Genomic DNA, 18905 nt, shown 5'->3' with positions numbered 1-18905 from the left:
AGGGGGAGAGGAGGAGAGAAGGAGAGAGGGAGAGAGAGGGAGAAAGGGAGAGAACTGATAAAGGAAATGATGGCATCTACTTGTAATGATCAGGTTTTATGGGGTACAAACACTTAAGACAGACTTTCAATCAAATGAAAGACTTAATAGGGGACTAAAGGTGGAAAGGATTTCAAGGGGTCAGGAAAAAAATGAAGACACAGGTGAATGTTATGGGCATCCTAAATTTTCACACTCACATGCAGCATAACAGGAATGGCTTGCATCTGAATTGGCGTGGGCACTTGGAAGCCTGCGTCCAGAATATTCTGGAGCAATCTAGAACTGATTTTATATTCTTGGTCAAGTTGCTGAAATGTAGCAATTGGGTCAGGAAGATCAGTTCCTTGGACATGTATCTTGTGTTTGTTCCGAAAGAAGTTGATCTATAAATTGAGACAAAGGAGCCAACATATATATGTATATGGCCAAATAACAATAACAATGACAATCTCAGATGCTTTCCAACAGCAGTAACAGTTTTGGCCTAAGCTATAGTCACACAAAAAGCTTTCTGCTTAAATCCAAGCTCCCAGTTAACACAGACACTGAGTACATTTCATGGTATCCACAGCCAGAAACCCCTCACAAATGATAGGACCCACTGTCTGTGTGCACTGCAATGTGTTTCTGTCATACTTCTTACATAACTTTATATAAACCTCTAGAAGGCAAGCTCTGAGATTATGTTTTCAATATGGTTCTTAGCATACAAATGCCAGTGCTTTTTAATACTTTAAAAACAAAAACAAGCCCATCAGCCCTTATATTTCTTAAAACTGAATGCCAAGGGTGCTGTTTAGTGGTACTTACTGGGCAACTTGTTCATCTTCTAGTCCAGACAGCCACATTTTGGTGTCTGGGTCACTGAAACACAGCACTGCAGTCTCCACCAGCCAAGTGGCAAGGGTACAGGGAGCAACAGACTCATGCTCTTTCATGTCCTATGGCCTTATCACAAATTGCCTTCCTTAAGAACTGTATCCCTCTATAGGTAGAGTGGCTTGGGCAGGAAAAAAATCAAGAGATCCATGTGGGCCACAACAAAAAGAATTCTAACCTTCTAATCCCTCCCAGGGGAGAGAAAAAAAAAAAAAGCCTTTAACTGAAGAGAGGGGTGCCAAACTTTAGGCTTATCAAAAGGAGTTAAGAAATTGGAATTAAAAAATAATTTATGTATGAGTGCTTTTCCTGTATGTATGTATGTATGTATGTATGTATGTATATATTAGCATCCTGTGTGTGCCTGATGACTGCAGAGATGCCCTGCAGAGGTGAGACAGGGCATCAGATCCCCTGGAACTGGAGTTGCAGATGGTTGTGAGCTGCCTTATGGGTGTTGGGAACTGAACCTGGATCCTCTGAAAGAATAGCCAGTATTCTTAACCACTGAGCCATCTCACCAGCCCAAGAAACTTGAAAATTTTATTCCAGGCACACTATTATTCTTGAAATTTGAGAAGCTCCAGAACTCTTACATACGCACACTAGGTATCTGTCAACAGCCGGAGCTAAACTCGATCTGATCTTTAACTGTCACCAAGCACTCTAGCACTGCACAGGAGGCTTCTACAGTCTTCATTAAAGTAAAACCTAGACACGTGTAATTAGTTTTCCATCTTAACAAAATAAATTCAAAAACAGGAAATCCAGTAAAAACGCTATATGTACACTTTTGGGAGGTGAAGGTATTTTTCGAACCTGTTCCTTTCTGAGATGTTCCAACTTTCCTGAAGTTAATTTCTTCTCGCCATTGGCTTTTTTATCTTGAAGATTTGCTTCTACAGAGGATGTCCACTGTATAGTACCGTCAAAGTCTTCTTGAGCAGGAACTTCTACATTTTAAAAATCAAAGGTATCAAGTGCAAGTGTTAGGTGTGCCAAACTGGCTACCTAAACCACACTAAACCAGAAAAGGCATTAGCAGAGCCCATGGGGAACAGAAGTAAGTGTATTTAGGCCAGGAACAGGCAAGCTGTAATGTGGTGCGGGCAAAGCACCAAGGCTCGTTCTCTTCCTTTTGTTGGCTGTGTTAGTTGTGAACATCAAGACAACTATACGTGTCAAACAAGAGATGGACTGAGAAGTCAACAAGCTACAGGGCAGCCAGCTTGTTCATCAAACATCGAGCTAGAAACTATTGTGATAGACAAAGATTTCATGTGCACTAGCAATGAAATGACCAAACTTAGGGCTGTCCATATCATAGAGACAGCAGTTCTTCCTGTATCTGTAAACACTGGCTTAATTAAAAGCAGACCTGACTGTCTTAGTGACCAGATTTGCTGACTTTACTGTTTTATACAGTAGAACAAATATGTGAGAACAATCTAAGAAAAATTCTATGAGTAGTGAGCAAAGATCTTCAATGAATATTTTATGTTTTTTACAGAGTCTAGCCTGGCTTCTGCCTGTCTCCACCTCCAAAGTGATGTGATTGTAGGCAAGTATTACTATACCTGGGTTTCCTTTTTTTTTTTTTTTTTTTGGTTTTTCGAGACAGGGTTTCCTGGAACTCACTCTGTAGACCAGGCTGGCCTCGAACTCAGAAATCCACCTGCCTCTGCCTCCCAAGTGCTGAGATTAAAGGCGTGCACCACCACCTCCCGGCTTATACCTGGGTTTCTAATTGATTTTTTTTTAAATGTGTATGGGTGTTTTGTCTGTGTACAGCGTGTATGCTAGGTAGTTAAGGAAACCAAAAGAAGGCATCCCTACCCTGGAACTGGAGTTACAGGCATTGGAAAGTGCCATGTGGGTGCTGGGAACTCAACTTGGATGCTCTGAAACAGCAGCCAGGGCTTTTAACTGCTAAGCCATCTCTCCAGCTCCTCTGTGGCATTATTAAAACATAATTTTTAATTTTACTCAGACATAACTGACCTGCAATGAAACTGTGTATATTTTAAAGTATATATTGGAATTGGCTGTAGCTCAGCATTAGAGTGCTTATTTGGCTTGTATGTGGTCCTAGGTAGTCCCCAGCATACTGTATGCAAATGATAATATGCCTTGGCAGTCTATCCAAGAGTCTGCTGCTCTGCAGCATGGGAACACAAGAACCAACCAATCAAACAGCAGAGTCCACTGGCATGGGAACATAAAGACAAACCAATCAAACAGCAGAGTTCTAAGACAGTCTGGAAGGAAAGGTGGGAGTGTACCATAAGTTATAAGCCAGACAGTGGTAGTACACACCTCTAATCCCACCACTTGGGAGGCAGAGGCAGGTAGATTTCTTTGAGTTTGAAGCCAGTCTAGTCTAAGGAAGATCTCAACTTTCAGACCCACTATAGGCTATACAGTGAGATACCACTGAAAAACAACACAAAGCCATGGAAGAAGAATTTCCTGATCATTCTTTTATCTTATTAATTAAGACAGGGTCTTACTATATAGCCATGGCTGACTCAGAACTTGCTATATAGACAAGACTAGCCAAGAATTCAGAGATCTGCCTGCCTCTGCCTCCCAAGCACTAGGATTAAAAGCATGTGCCACCATATCCATCCCATTCACTTTTCCCCTTCTGTCTGTGTCTCTGTCTCTCTCTTTTTGTTTCTTTGGGACAGGTTTCTCTGTGTAGCCCTGGCTGTCCTCGAACTCATTCTGTAGATGAGGCTTTCTCAAACTCACAGAGATCCACCTGCCTCTGCCTTCTGAGAGCTAGGATCAAAAAGGTGTGCGTCACCACCCAGCTCCATTCATTCTTTATAACAAATAAGCCAGCAGGACTGAGAATTTCAATGTTACAAAATTAAGTGACAGGTAGAAAAACATGCTAATTTCCATAATATCTGAAGCTTACTAAACTAAGAAGAAATGGATGAATAAACAAAAGGAATGTAAAATATGAAGAGATTAATTTAGAGAAAGAAAACTCCTTATATTTCCAGTAGGTATCACGGGGAAGAATTATTTGAAAGTTGTGGATGGAGGGCCAGACAGAGACAGAGACAGAAACAGAGACAGAGACACAGAGACATCTGTAGGCAGCTTGTGGAGGAGAATCACTTGAGCCTAGCAGTCTAAGGTAAACCCAGTTAACACATACAGCAGAACTAATAAACTCCAATCACCACTAATCTACAATTATAACATATCTAATTAAAAACAAATACATATATCATACATAAGTCTACAGCCTACATACATTTATTACTGAATGGTTATAGTAGACATCTATGGGTTTCTGACTGTCCAGCATCTGAATCCTGTCTCTAAATTTGTGGTACTTCTTTTCTTAATATGGGCAAAGGTTTCACCAACTCCTTCAAAGCAAGGGAAAGAAAAAACTTTTACAATGTAATAGCAGAAATATGGAAGTATAATAAATGTCCTTGACACAGGCACTAGTCAAACCAGGTATGTACTTGTCCTGTGAAGTATACAGTGTGTGACAAAGAACAAGACACTCTGTTTCTGAGTGATACAATGTTTCTGGTAGATTATACTATAATATCTAAATCTACCTGCCAATTCTGCAATTCTATGTATCTGTTGGACAGATAAACTCATACAAACACACAAAGTACACTGACATTTTTGTAACAACAGTAAAAGCGTGGGAAAAACTAAATGCATGGGATCTCTATGTAAAATCAATCTTAAGGGCTGGTGAGATGGTCAGCAGGCAAAGGTGCTAATCCTCAAGCCTGACAATACGAGATTGAGTCCCAGAATGTACATGACAGGAGAGAATAGACTCCTGCAAATGTCCTCCGACCTCCACATGTGCAACATCATATGAAAATGCATGTACACACAAATGGATGAATGTAATATTTAAAAAAAAATCAAACTTAAATCAATTGTGGAACATAATGGTTACTATGTTTCATTAAAGAGAGCAAGTCACCGGGCAGTGGTGGGGCACGCCTTTAATCCCAGCACTTGGGAGGCAGAGACAGGCAGATTTCTGAGTTTGAGGCCAGTCTGGTCTACAGAGTGAGTTCCAGGACAGCCAGGGCTATACAGAGAAACCCTGTCTCAAAAAACTAAAAAACAAAACAAACAAACAAAAAAAGAGAGCAAGTCAGTGAATGTTCTACTGATTCTGAACAATTTCAAAATATCTTGTTTTTCTGTTTGGTATTTATTTTGCTTTGTTTTTTAAAAGGGAAGGCAGTGGCAAAAGTATTGGCCTAAGTTTAAGGCCATTATGGTCTATAATAGCCAGCTGCATGCCAGCCAGGACCATATAATAAGACCGTCTCAAAAAAGAGGAGGTGGGAGCAGAGAGGAGGGGAGGAAGGTTCATAACAGAATGTAAAGAATTTATATTTCTAAAGTATACATGCATATACTTTATATGTATATGAAAATAGTATATCCATCTTTTTTGAAAACAGGTATAGAACAGTGTGAATACAGTATCTCAAGAAAAACATAGCAGAACTAGGGAACAGGAAATGAAATTTGGGTAAGAAATTTACTCACCATCATTATGTAATTTATGCATTTACTTTATTAAAAAAAGGTACATGGCAAGGACACTTAATGGGCGTAACACATAGATGCTCCTATAGAGCATTTCCTATGCGGGAGAGAAAGAAAAGAAAAACTGTGCAAAGGAAAAGAAAGTTTACAAAAGCTGAAACCACCCATAAAGCCAACATCCACAAAGCACAGTAACAGATAATTCAAAGCTGGATGTAGTGACATGAGCCTTTAATCTCAGCACTCAGAAGTTAAGACATAGGCGAATCTCTGTGAATTTGAGGCTAGCCTAGTCTACATAGTGGGTTCCAGGACAGCCAGGGCTACACAGAAACCCTGCCTCAAAACAAACAAACAAACAAACAAACAAACAAACAGATGTTTAACCTCATTTAATTATCAAGAAAATATAAATTTAAGGAGAGGATGGGGATGATACAGCTCAGTGAGCAAACTATATGTCTAGCATGCAGAAAGCCCTAGGTTCGATGCCCAGCACAGCATAAAACCAGGTGATGGCACTCAGCTAAAACTACAGCACTTGGGAGAGGGAGGCAGAGTGAGCAGGTGTGCAGGGTCACTCTTAACTACAACGGGAGTTAAAGGGTGGCCTAGGGTACACACCTGTCTCAAAGAAGAATAATGAAATCTAAATTAAGAGTTTCATGGCCGGGCGGTGGTGGCGCACGCCTTTAATCCCAGCACTTGGGAGGCAGAGGCAGGCGGATTTCTGAGTTCGAGGCCAGCCTGGTCTACAGAGTGAGTTCCAGGACAGCCAGGGCTACACAGAGAAACCCTGCCTCGAAAAACCAAAAGAAAAAAAAAAAAGAGTTTCATTAATTAGACTGACAAAAGAAAATATAATAGCACTAAGACAGCTGTAGTGGCTCACGCCTGTAACCCAGCACTTGGTTTAATGTGTTATTATTGGGGCTAGGGCTTTGTGCCATAACATGTGTGTAGATGTCAAAGGAAAACATTGGGAAGTCTGGTTTTTATTTTTTTATTTTTATTTTATTTTTTTTTTTTTGAGACAGGGTTTCTTTCCCTGTGTATCCCTGGCTGCCAGACTGGCCTTGCACTCAGAGACAAAGCCCAGCTGTGGAGTCAGTTCTATCCTTCCACTTTTATGTGGGTTCTGGAAATCAAACTCAGATCACTACAATTCTGTAATAATATCTGTATCTGCTGTTCCAACTCCCTAGCCTCCAATCTCAGGGAGATTGGGAATCCTTGTTTCAAATAAAAAACCCAGTACAGACAAAGGTGTGGGAAGTTATTCTGCGGTATCTATTCTAAGGAAGTGATGCATACCTTTTAACAGAGTGTCTCCACTTTGGGATTATTATTCTCCAGAAATAGCAACACCTATCCAAAGGCTATGCATGACTATTATTGTAGAAGCAATTAACAGCCAGTACCTAGGCATAATTCAAATTGCATCAACAAAGGAATGGGTATGTATTGTCTGATTTATCAAATTGCACTGTTTTGGAACTGGGAAAAAAAATAAGCAGAAAGCCAACACTAACCTGAAATCATCTTCTTTCTCTTTTTCTTCTTGGGCTCCTTACTCCTCTCCAACAGGCCCCCTTCTGTTTTCTCCTCATTTTGGAGCTCCTGGTGTGTTTGTAAAGCTCCACACTCATCTGAGACAGACTTCTTGCTTCCGAAGAAGTCTAGTTCCTTCAGGACCTTCGAAGAATCGGAATCGAATTTTCTTTTTCCTACCTAAAACCCCAAAAGTTTCAAGTGAAATTTACTGCCAGAATGTTTCCATCCAACCATGACTAGCTGTATGGAAGACACGGGTTCAGTAATTCACCTTTTTAACCTTTTCAAACAACAATCTGTTGAACTAAGTAGTGTGTTTTGACAAATGGAATTGAAACAAACAAAAACTCTCTCTGTTCTCCTACCAGTAACAACGACAGCAACGAATACATTTCATCTACTACATGTCAAGGATGTTTATTAGATATTAAATTACTTCATCCTCACACCAACCCTACAAGGTAAATTAGCAGTGAGACAGAAGAGAAAAAAAATATCCAGGCATCAGCAAGTAACTTAGCGAAGATCTCAGAAGTATTCACTAGCAGACGCAGCATTTGGTCCCAGAAAGCCCTGCTCCAGGCTTCAAATGTAATTACAGCACGGCAGTCAGGACGAAATACACCCTCCACAAAGGCTGTTCTTTTACAGCAAAGTTATGTTTTAAATGTTTCACAGGTGAGCCTCCTCTCTTGCTCAGTGATGAAAAAAGAAAAAAACAAAACAAAAAACCACTACAGTACAGCTATCTGCACACTCAGTCAAACCTGGGCAGGCTATGGTGAAAGAGTGCTTTCTAAGAGGAAGCCTCAGAGAGGATTCCAACTTTGTAAGTAAAAAGCCGGGAAACAAGAGTTCGTGCCAGGCTCAACTAGTCTACCGGTTCAGTAATTCACCTTTTTAACCTTTTCAAACAACAATCTGCTGAGCTAAGTAGTGTGTTTGACAAATGGAATTGAAACAAACAAAAACTCTCTCTGTTCTCCTACCAGTAACAACGACAGCAACGAATACATTTCATCTACTACATGTCAAGGATGTTTATTAGATATTAGTTTGGAGTAAATCTTAGGTTAAGCTGAATCCCAAAGGAGGGAAATGTTCCGGGGTGATCGGAGCCGGGCCTCGGGGGATCCAGCATGCCCGCTGTCCGGCTGGCAGCGGTCTCATTCTCCGAATTCCGCCCCTTCTCGGTCACTTGGCTCCCCGCGTACAGAAAGTACCTGGAATCGCGTAGCGTCTGCTGAGAACCGCTTCACGTCGAACTTGGCGCCGGCTCCAAGCCGGCGAAACAGGTCGTAGGAATCCATCTTTACCCAGAAGGCCCCGCGGCCTCACAGCGCCTGCATTTACGACTTTCACTCTGCGACTGCTTCCGCAAAGGCCGTAGGCGGAAGTAGCTCCAGGAGGCGGAGCCTGGCTATGACAGGCGTGGAAGACCTTTGAGTTGGGAATTCGTTCACAAAATAGACCCATTTTGTGCGAGAGCGTGTGTTAGACTTTTAGTGATAGTTTGATGAGCAGCACGCCAAGATTCTGCACTTTAGGTCACAGTTTAGCGAGAACAGAGATACTATTAACCAGTTACTGCAACTGAGGAAAATGGAAAGTGCTATGAAGCAAATTAAAAGGTGTGATGGACAGAAAAGGAGTAGAAGTTACTTTAGTTAGATTGGGTAAGTTCAATCAAATATTTCAACTGAGAAGGAGCCACTTTCCCAAGACATGGGACCAGCATTCCAGACAAGAGGAAACCCCTCTGAAGAAGGGAATGGGTCTGAAACCTTGTTAGAACAGAAGCCAGGGTCTGAGTTGCTCTCCAGTGTCACAGAAAGAAGGAAAGAGGGAAAAAAAAGGAGGAAGGAGGGAGGAATGGAGGAAGAAATAAAGGAAGGAAAGAAAGTTGGAGTGGCTGGAGCTAAGCTTACAGGGGCAAACAAACCAAATCTCAAAACTGTAACAAGGGCATGATGAAGTATTTGGATTTTAATGTAAATATGATACAAAACCAAAATTCATGAAAGGGGCAACTATCTTAGTTTATCCCATTTGATTTTTTAGATTCATTCTCGTTGTGTTTGAACTACTCAATGTTTTAAATTTTGTTTTACCTTTCTTCTGGAATGTAAGTCCACAAACATGAAGATCTATTTTTTTGCTTTACCATTGTATCCCTGATTCTGTTTGCTTTCCATAAATGTTTGATGAATGAATTCGTGAAAGTGTCATACATGATTATTTGGACCTATTTGGAGAAGGGACATAGAACAGATAAGAGTGGAAAGGGAGACTAAAGTAGAAATGACGTTGCCTTTGGTGCTCTGGGTTGATAGCTATGCAAATGTGGATGGATTTGGGATATAGTTTAGAGATAGAGTTTAATATATGTGGATGGATTTGGGATATAGTTTGGAGATAGAGTTTAATATATCTGATGGCACTTGTGTGGGATGAGGAAATGGATCCAAAAATAACTAACTAAATACTATGGTTTGGGCTGGGTTGATGGCATGTCATTTACTTGACTAAAGATAAAGGAAGAGCAGCCTTTTGGTGAGAATCAGACATAGAACATGAAATTGTTATGTTTGTAGACATGAAGATCTCTAGTTGATTAAGTGAAGACATCCAATTAGGTTCTTGGACCCAGGAGTTTGAAGCTCGGAACTGAAAGCTGGAGAAACAAAACTGGTATAAATAATACAAGCGTCTTATGTCTATATCATTTGTATAGTTCTATGATATAGAGAGGAGAGGGGAAAAGTCAGTTCTAGTGAGACTTTCATACTCAAGCGAGCAGATATGGAATGAGCATAAGACGTAATGGAAAATTTTTCCCTGATTCCTTCTTACAGCTTACAGTGGGGATGTCTTACTCTTTTGAGTATATTTACTCCCCTTAAAAACAGGATTTTTGAGGAGACTGGAAGAAGGCTTGACAGGTAAAGACACCAACTCTGTAAACTTGATAATCTGCCTTTGATCCTGAGAATCTATGCAAAAAAAAAAAAAGCGCCAAACAAACAAACAGAAAACAGATAAGGCTGTGAAGAAGTTTGTAGCATTTAGATTAGCTAGGACCAAAGTTTATCCAGGTTAATACAGTGGAGGTTATGGTCTCTCCCATCCAGTTATAGCCCCATGGTATTGATGGTTCACTAAAGAGTTAACCTCCCAGGAGCTGAGGAAAGCCTGTGGGTGGCCTTCCTTACTAGGAAATATTTCAAATTATATCAATGACCCAGCTCACTTCCCTCCTTCCAGAAAATAGATTTGTCTCACTCATTGAATTTGTGCTCTATATCCTTTACTTTAGAAGCAGGGGCTTGGAACTTGGTCTAAATTTTACATAGATCCACCTTCATCTGCCTTCCAAGTGCTGAGATCACAGGTGTGCACCACCACACCTGGCCATGTTCCTCTATCTTAGCATTTTTCTATTGCACTGCACTTATAACTCCACATTGGTGGGCTTTGAAATTTCTGAAGCTGAGGCAATGTGTCATGACTCAATACATTTGCTGAGAGTGAAGTCTGTTTCATATTAAGTGGTCAATTTTTAGCCTCTCTCTCTCTCTTTCTTTCTCTCTCTCCCTCCCTCCCTCCCTCCCTCCCTCCCTCCCTCCCTCCCTCTCCCTCTCCCTCTCCCTCTCCCTCTCCCTCTCTCTCTCTCTCTCTTTCTCTCTCTCTCTCTGTGTGTGTGTGTGTGTGTGTGAATGTTCTGTGTGTGTTGTAGTGTGTCTGTGTGGTATATGTCCAGGTTTTTGGGGATGTGCACATACATGCATGTGTGTATCCAGAGACAGACATCAGGTGTGTCTCCTCAACTGTACTTCACTTTTATATATTTATTACATTTTATTATATTAATTTCATGTGTAATCATGCATGTGCTACAGCATCTGTGGAGGTCACAACACAACTTGCAGGAGTTGGTTCCACCCTGTAATTAACAGGAACTGAACTCAGGTGTTTGGTGTCATGGCAAGTACGTTTACTTGCTGAACCATCTCTCTGACTGTCCACATTTATTTTTAGGATTTATTTATTTTTATCTTATTCTTTGAATGTTTTTGCTAGTATGTATGTATGGGCACCACATTTGTGCCTGGTGTCTCAATGTCAGAAGAAGGCATCGAGTCTCCTGGAACTGGAGTTATAAGTGTTTTTAGCTACTATGTGAATCCTGGGAACCAAAACCAGGTCCTTCATAAGACCAGTAAGTGCTCTTAACCACTGAGCCATCTTTCCAGCCCCTACATTTATTTATTTATTTTTCCAGACAAGGTTTCTTACTGAACCTGAAGTTTCCCCAATTGGCTGGACTTAGTAGCCAACGAGCTTTGGAATCCAACTGTACCCTAAGCTACCTCCCATACCCTTGGTGCTAGAGTTATGGGCACATGGCACCTTGCTTTGTATATGGGTTCCCTGGTTCTGAACAAGTCTTCATGCTTCCGTGGCTAGTAACTAACCAAATGAGCCATCTCCACAGCTCTGTAAATCTTACTGAGCTAATGAAATGGGACAAACTACAGAAAGATCTCCACGAATTTAGCAGGGGACCTGTTTCTCTAGCTGGTGCTTTGCATTAATAGATTTTGGCAGACTGAATGAATGAAGTCAAACGGGAGCCAACTTACACCATCGCTTGCCTCGACAATGTCCAGCTGACTCATTAAGAGAGCATTTCCTCTTGGGGGAAAAAAACAAAACAAGACTATTTCAAAGTATCGTCAATAAAAGCGGAAAGGAAATTGAATCCTGGTTCTGTATAACTGGAATTTCTCCAAAAACTAGTATGGTGTGATTGTTGGACACACATGGCTTCTCAACTGTAGCCAGTGAGAACACAAAGTCTGTGCAACACCAAGGTGGCAGCTGCTTGGAACAGCTTGTTGTTATGAACAGAATGATCACTCCATAGCCCAAAGGGGTGTCTTGAAATATTTCTTCTTATACTCCCTGTTTATCATCCAACATACTTCAGTGAGAGCATTGTTTTTACAGTGTCCACAATAGACCACGACCTAGGTGTGCAGGGATTACTTAGCCCATCTTTGCTCTCAAGGAGTAGAGCCTGCTAAGGTGTAGAGCTCAAACAGAGTAGGAAATGCTCTGGGAACATTGGTAGGAGATATAGGGAGGGAAGGAGTTGTCACTGGGGGCTTGGGGGTGATGGAATGGGCATTATAGAACATTAGGATGGGTTTTGTAGAAAAGATGAACTTGGAACAGCAGGCTAGGGATGCAGTTTAGTTAGGAGATGCTTGCTTAGGATTCACAAAGCCCTAGCTTTAGTCCCCATTACTAGGCATAGTGGCACATGCTCTAATCCTGGCACCGAGGCAAAGGGTCAGAAGTTCAAGGTTATCGAGCTAGTGCGATGGTTAAGCATGTAGACACTTGCTGCCAAGCCTGATGTTCTTCATTCCTGAGGACCCACAAGGTGGAAGAAGAGAACAGATTCCCACAAGCTGTCCTCTGACCTCCACATGCATGCTGTGGCGTGTACACATTCATAATAAATACTTTTAAAAAAATAAATTCTAGGCTGCCCTTCAGTACATAGCCAGTTGAAGGCTAGCCTCGAAACTGTATGAGATGCTGTCTCAAAAATTGTTTTCTCCAATAGGTGTGGTAGGCAAAAGGATTGATTGATTAATTAATTGTTTGATTGAAACAGGGTTTCTCTATGTAGTCCTAGCTGTTCCGAAACTCACTTTGTATGCTAGGTTCACCTCAAACTCACAGAGATCTGACTGCCTCTGCCTCCTAAGTGCTGGGATTAAAGACATGTGCCACCACCGTCCAGTGGGTGAAGATGCTTAAATAAAGCAAACAGCTGCAGTGAATGTGCAGAGTGATAGAAATGGGCTGGTGTGTTTAAAGGTCTGCTCATGGTTCCAGAAAGCTGGAAGCAGGTTTGCAACAAGACTCGGAACTGAACTGAGAGGTGGGTGCTTCCTAGTGAAGAGCCTTCTGCACACTTGGAGGTACAGAGGGTGTTCAGGGATGTTACGCCAATGATAGAAACACTTCAAAAATGTAAGATCGCAGCAATGCAAGGGAGGCAAGTATGGAGTCAGTGAAATTGAAAACGGTCCTCAGGGAAAGGAGCAGATCCAAAGCACATTAAGTACTGAGCATGGTAGCTCGTGTCTGTAATCCAGGCACTCAGGATGCTAAGGCAGGAGGGTTGCTGCAAGTTCAAGGATAACTTAAACTACAGAGTGAGGCCACAGCACTCACACTAAGGACAACTTTGGTGTCAGTCTTTGCCTTCTGCTTTCTTTGAGACATGGTTAGTTTGCTGGCCTGGGAGCTTCTCCTGCCTCCACCTCTGACCTCACTGGAGATACACTGGGATTGCAGAGTCAGGCTACCACACCAGGCTTTACACGGGTTCTGGGGATTTCAGTGAAGGTCTCCATGCTTGTATGGTAAGCACTTTACTGACGAGGCCACCTCCCCAGTCCTAAGTGGAGTATCTAAGGGTTATTTAGAGAAAGGAATTGTTATGTATCTCCAAGGAAAATAGAGACTCCAGAACCGTACCTCCAAGAGCCTCAATTAAAATCTAGTTTATGTAGAGGACAGTGGGCTATAAATAACAAACCCAGCAATGCTCTGCATGGTGAGACCACTCCTTTGAAGCTAATAAGGTCTTGATTCCAAATTCTCAAGATACACCAATACTTCAGAATCCAGATAAAGTGTTTGCTTTTTCTAGTTCCTTCATCCGTGTTTTCTCTCTCTCCCTGTCCCTGTCCCTGTCCCTGTCCCTGTCCCGTCCCGTTCTCCCCCCCCCCCCCCGCCCCGCAAGAGTAAACAATGCACTCTGCAGGCTTTCCGGTAAACAAACAAGACTCAGTTGACTGTTCCAGTCTGTATTCCTTAGGACAGAATTCAAAGAAACAGCACCTGCACCAGCGCTGACCTCATGGTGGCGCTCCAGTCTTGTTCAAATGCCCGCTTTAGGCTCCTCTTACTAAGTAGGCTCTCTACAATGACAAGAACTCTGGGTTCACAGACCCCACAGCCTAATATCCTGGAGTGAAATTACATGGGCAGCTTTTGCTTTCCAACTAGTCTTCCCCTACAGCTGAAACCAGCAACACTGTGTGTAGAATGACAGAATGTGTCTGTCTGGAAGAGAGATTACATCAGAGTTCAAAACTAACTAAAACAAATCTCCTTCACAATTATTAACAGCCATCACTTATTGAGCATCTACCATTTGCCGCACAGAGTCCTGGGCACGTTTCCGATTATCTGAGTTCTCCGGATTGTCCTGACAGCTCCCCTCCCCCAAACAAAGAAAGAAACCAGGCCTCAGAACTATGAGGCAGTCTGTCTTCACAGTAAGTAGCACAATTGAATATTGAACCCACTTGTGTGGTTTCAGGGCTTGAGATCCTGGAGCACAGCTGGTTAGTAATGTCAGGAAGACAACAGTAATTAATAAAGCTTGGCTTTTTGGTTGTAGGATTTGGCATGAGCTCATTTGCATAGAAAGGTATTTAAGGGGTCATGTGAGACTCCTGTCTTTATCTCTTCATGAAACATTGTTCCAAACAAGAAGGGGGATACTTACATAGTCACTGAGAATATCCTCTGGGGTATTCGTTACATACAGGGATTAAAATAAGGGAATTTACAGTGGAAAAGGCTGGCAGGCACCATGTGAAAAAAACTGTCTTGGAAGCCTAACGTGGCAAAGTAACTGTGGTAAAGTGTTAGTGTTTGTGGTACAGGGAGATTTTTGTTTTTCTTTTACAGTGGGAAAGACAAAGGAGGATTTGTTTTTCTTTTTTTGCCATTGTTGGTCAGCAATGGAAGAGATGACTAATTCCTATCTTTGATCTCCAACTGAGAAAGTCTCAAATTCCAGAGATTTCCAAATGGAATCAGTCTCCTTTAAGATAGATGGTTATCAGGGTATTTCCACTCTGCATAAAGGAAGCCATCCAAAAGGAAGACACAAACAGTAAAACTCCGGAATAATGTTGCTGTACTGAGCAGATTGGCTGGGATGTAGTTACTCTTGCTCCTCTGATGCCCAATCAAGAGTGTCCAATCATAACTATGAAGCATTTAAAAAAATACCTTATCAACGTCAAAGCTGAGGTAATCTCAGCCTAAGATAGTTACCAACCTCCCCTCTGTGTGTATATACATACATGTATATGTATACACACATATAACACACACACATATTTGTAGTAAGAAAGGAGAATGTTTAGCACGTCACTGTTTACCCGATTTACAGTACAATTTGCCGGCTCTGCAGCACCTTCACATCAGCTCCTTCATATTTGTCATATCCTGACTGTGTTCATTCCCACAGGCAGACATCGCCTGTCCTCACCGACTACTGTTTCTCTGATCCAAGGGGCCCCTCCCCCAGTATTTCTGTGACGTAGTCTTCTTGGAGCTAAAAATCAAATTCACTCTGCTTTTGTGAACAGAGTGTAAACCTGGGGGACTGAGTCAAAAATGCCTTAGTTACCTGTAAGGGCTGAGTGGGAAGGAAGTAAAAACTGGGGTTGGACTAGGCAGAGAGATGGAATGGCATTCCTCTCTTACCCCCTCACCCCTTGCTTCCTCCCCTACCTCAGGTGTCAATAGAGTCTTGCTATGTTGCCCAACACCCTGGGCCAATGTGATCCTCCTGCCTCATCCTCATGAGAAGCTGGTATTATAGATGTGGCTTACTGTTCCTGCCTTATACTTATCTCTTTTTGTTCAGTTCTGAGTTTTAGAAGTCTGTTAATGTTCATGTGATAAAAAAAACAACCTAAAATGGAATAAAAGTGTATAACATAATAATCACATGGAAAAGCAGCTATGTGTGTGTTAGGGACCTCCTCAGCCCGAGACATTTTATAGACAATGTTGTTTCACTAAATACTCTTAGACTAAAGAAAGGGAAAACTATAAACTAATATTAAACTCTAGGGTGTTTTCTTGCAGTAGCAGGCCTCTTATTTTTGGCAGTGATTCATTCTGGGTATTCTGGGATTAGGTAAATAAGTAATACACTCTGAAGAATGAGGTTCCGTTTCCTCACGCAGAGAAAAGAAAGTTACTGATCTGGAAAGTCAGAGCAGTAGAATGAATTCTATAATGGCAGGGTGGAATTGGGCAGGGCAGTTTAATTCATGTGAATAATTAATATTGTGTGTATGTATGTATATGTGTGTGCACTGTGTGCAGGTTCTTGAGCATGTGGCCACCAAGGGGTGACAGCAGGTCTCTTCCTCTATTGCTCTTCACCCTATTCTTTTGAGACAGGGTCTCTTTCTGGGAACTTGTCACCACCCCCACCACACCCCAACACTCACCCCCAATACCACCCCCACCTCCACCCCCATCCCCACCTCCCTCCCACCTCCAGTACCAAGGTTACAGGCTCATATCACCACTCGTGTTAGTGCTGAGGGTTTGAGTGCAGGACTTCAAACTTATATAGTGGGTACTCTACTACCTGAGCCATCTCCCCAGCCTCTAAAATCATGGTTTTTAATAGAAATCTCTGTGTGTATGCACACACAGGCATGCATATATTTCCCTGCTCTTAGAAACAATACTCAGACCTTCTACTCACATCTTGGCTTCTAAATTCCATTTGCTACTGAAAGGAATCATAGCTCTGGGAAACTGGCGAGAGCCTGGAATGTAAAATATGAACTTTGAACAATGGATTAAGCCAGTAAGTTAGGAAGCACTCAGAAAAAAAGTCAGGATGACCAAGAGAATCATCCTAAGAGATTCTGACTGGCCAAATGAGAGTAATTAGTATAGAAAATAGTGATAATAATGAGCTACACCCATTGAAGGAGATATGTAGTTATACAAGCAATCAAGGAAATGCACGTGGGCGAAGGCAAGTGAGCCTTGGCGTTAGATTCTCAAGAGGAATGGGTGGTGGTAAAGGGGCTTGCTGCCAAGCTTGCTGACCTGAGTTTGATCCTAAGGGGACCTACGTGGTGGAAGGAAAGAAATGACTCTGGCAAATTGTCCTTAGACAGACAGACAGACATATACACAAAATATAATAATAATAACAAAGAATATTATTTAGCAAATGTAGAAGAAGCTGGATATGATAGCACACATCACATCTGGAATCCCCGCACTCAGAAGGTTGAGGCAGGAGGATCATGAGTTCTAGGCCAGCATGGGATAGATACCAAGACCCTGTCTCACAAAAAAAAAAAGGCAAATATATAAAATGCAGGAAAATATTATGGAATTAGAATTGGAGAATGATTTTCTGGCAGTCATCAGTAATAATTTAGTCACCAATTCATGGAAAACTAGTGGGTGAAACTTGCATGAGAAACAGAATATTCACATTGCCATTGAAGTATGTTCATTCCCACAAGATTTTTATTCATTAAAGGAGAAAAATTACGTGCAGAGTAGAGATATCCATCAGACACCATGTGAATGAAACGATCAAAGTGTAAATGTGAAAGCAAATAAGGTAAACTATCAATAGTTTTAAAACCTGGGTGAGAAGCACACTATTTTTACACAAGTCTGAAGTTGTATCAAAATAGGAAGCAACTAAGAGACGTTGCTAAGCCGCATCAAGTTAAAGGCTGTACAGAATGTATAGGAAGTTACGTCTCACCACTTCCTCAGCTCAGCAGTTATGGGAAGCTGCAGTTGGACTTCGAGAGTTGGAAGGAGAGGAAACACTTTATGTCTCTTTGAAGCCTATCTAAAAACACATTCTGACTTTCAGTTGATGCAAACTTGTAACAGTTTTTAACAGATAATCTTTAAAGTCTTTAAGTAACAGTTTTTAACAGATAGCCTTAAAAATCTTTACCAGAGACAACATCTATGTGTCTAATTGTGGGGAAGTAGTTGAAGATTTCAGTCTTAAGAGATCTAAAGTAATAAGAAAGAATGGAATAAGTAGAGGATAGTAAATTTAGCCCCAAATGTCTGATTGCAACAGAGGCTACAAAGTTTTATTATTATTCATGTAGACACGCTCTAAAATCTTTGAAGTCTTACACAGAACTGAGAGTAGGAATGATGAAGAGCTGCATCCCGAGTGATGGAGCAGCAATGCCCAGCTTCCGATGCTCTTCTGAAGACTCTGTGTGCTAATTCAATCAGCATCACAGCCAATATGTGCTGTATTATTATAGTTCAGAAATCAAGATCCCCAAACATCCTAATTTGTAGTGCTTCAGCCCCCCGCCCCCTTTTCCAGCAACTTGGCCAAAAGAAATGTCCTTAAAATTCCATATATTGGGCTAGTGCGATGGGTAAAACCCAAACCTGATGACCCAAGTTCAGTCCGTACAGTAGAATGAGAGAACTGACTCCTGCAAGTTGTCTTCTACATGTGTTCCCTGGAAATGCATACATTTGCACACATATGTGCACACATTGCCCCCCTGAATAAATGAATGAATGAATAAATACATAAATGAAAACAAATTAAATTCCATACACTAAGTAGCTAGGTCCAAATATCTCAACACATGTTTATGATTTCACAACTTAGTAGCCATTTTAAGACATAATTGCAAAGAAAACATACCTTAATTTCATTCTAAAATATCTGCCCTTACTTGCTAGTGAGATGTACGAGTGTGTCTTAGTGGTTGTACATCCAGAATGATGGGCTCAGCTACACAGTGCCATGCCTGCTTCTCATTCCACATTATAATCCGTATAGTTCTTGGTTTTGATTACACAACTGCAGAAAACCCTGGTTCACAAAGATCTGACCTCAACAGATGGAGAACAATGCTGGGTATGGAGCTGCATGCCTTTGATGGAAGCACTAGGGAGGCAGAGGCAGGCAGATCTCTGAGAGGTCAGCTGTCTACAGAGTGAGTTCC

At 41.6% G+C, this 18905-nt stretch overlaps 1 protein-coding gene across 1 annotated transcript in view; it reads right to left on the bottom strand.

The window, feature by feature from the left end:
• The window catches only part of Ddx52 (DExD-box helicase 52), a 23167-nt gene extending 14795 nt beyond the window's left edge, over nt 1–8372 (bottom strand). The window contains exons 1-4 of the mRNA XM_028772377.1: nt 8256–8372; nt 7011–7209; nt 1741–1874; nt 240–425 (exon numbers count right to left, since the gene is read on the bottom strand). Coding sequence (XP_028628210.1) covers nt 240–425; nt 1741–1874; nt 7011–7209; nt 8256–8342 — 606 coding nt within the window. The 5' untranslated portion in view covers nt 8343–8372. The remainder of the gene's footprint in view (nt 1–239; nt 426–1740; nt 1875–7010; nt 7210–8255) is intronic.
• Between the last annotated feature and the right edge of the window lie 10533 nt (nt 8373–18905).

This window comes from Grammomys surdaster, unplaced genomic scaffold, assembly GCF_004785775.1.
Source record: "Grammomys surdaster isolate TR1022 unplaced genomic scaffold, NIH_TR_1.0 213, whole genome shotgun sequence".
In the NCBI taxonomy this organism is placed as follows: Eukaryota; Metazoa; Chordata; class Mammalia; order Rodentia; family Muridae; genus Grammomys; species Grammomys surdaster.
This window is presented reverse-complemented; position numbering and strand designations above follow the sequence as displayed.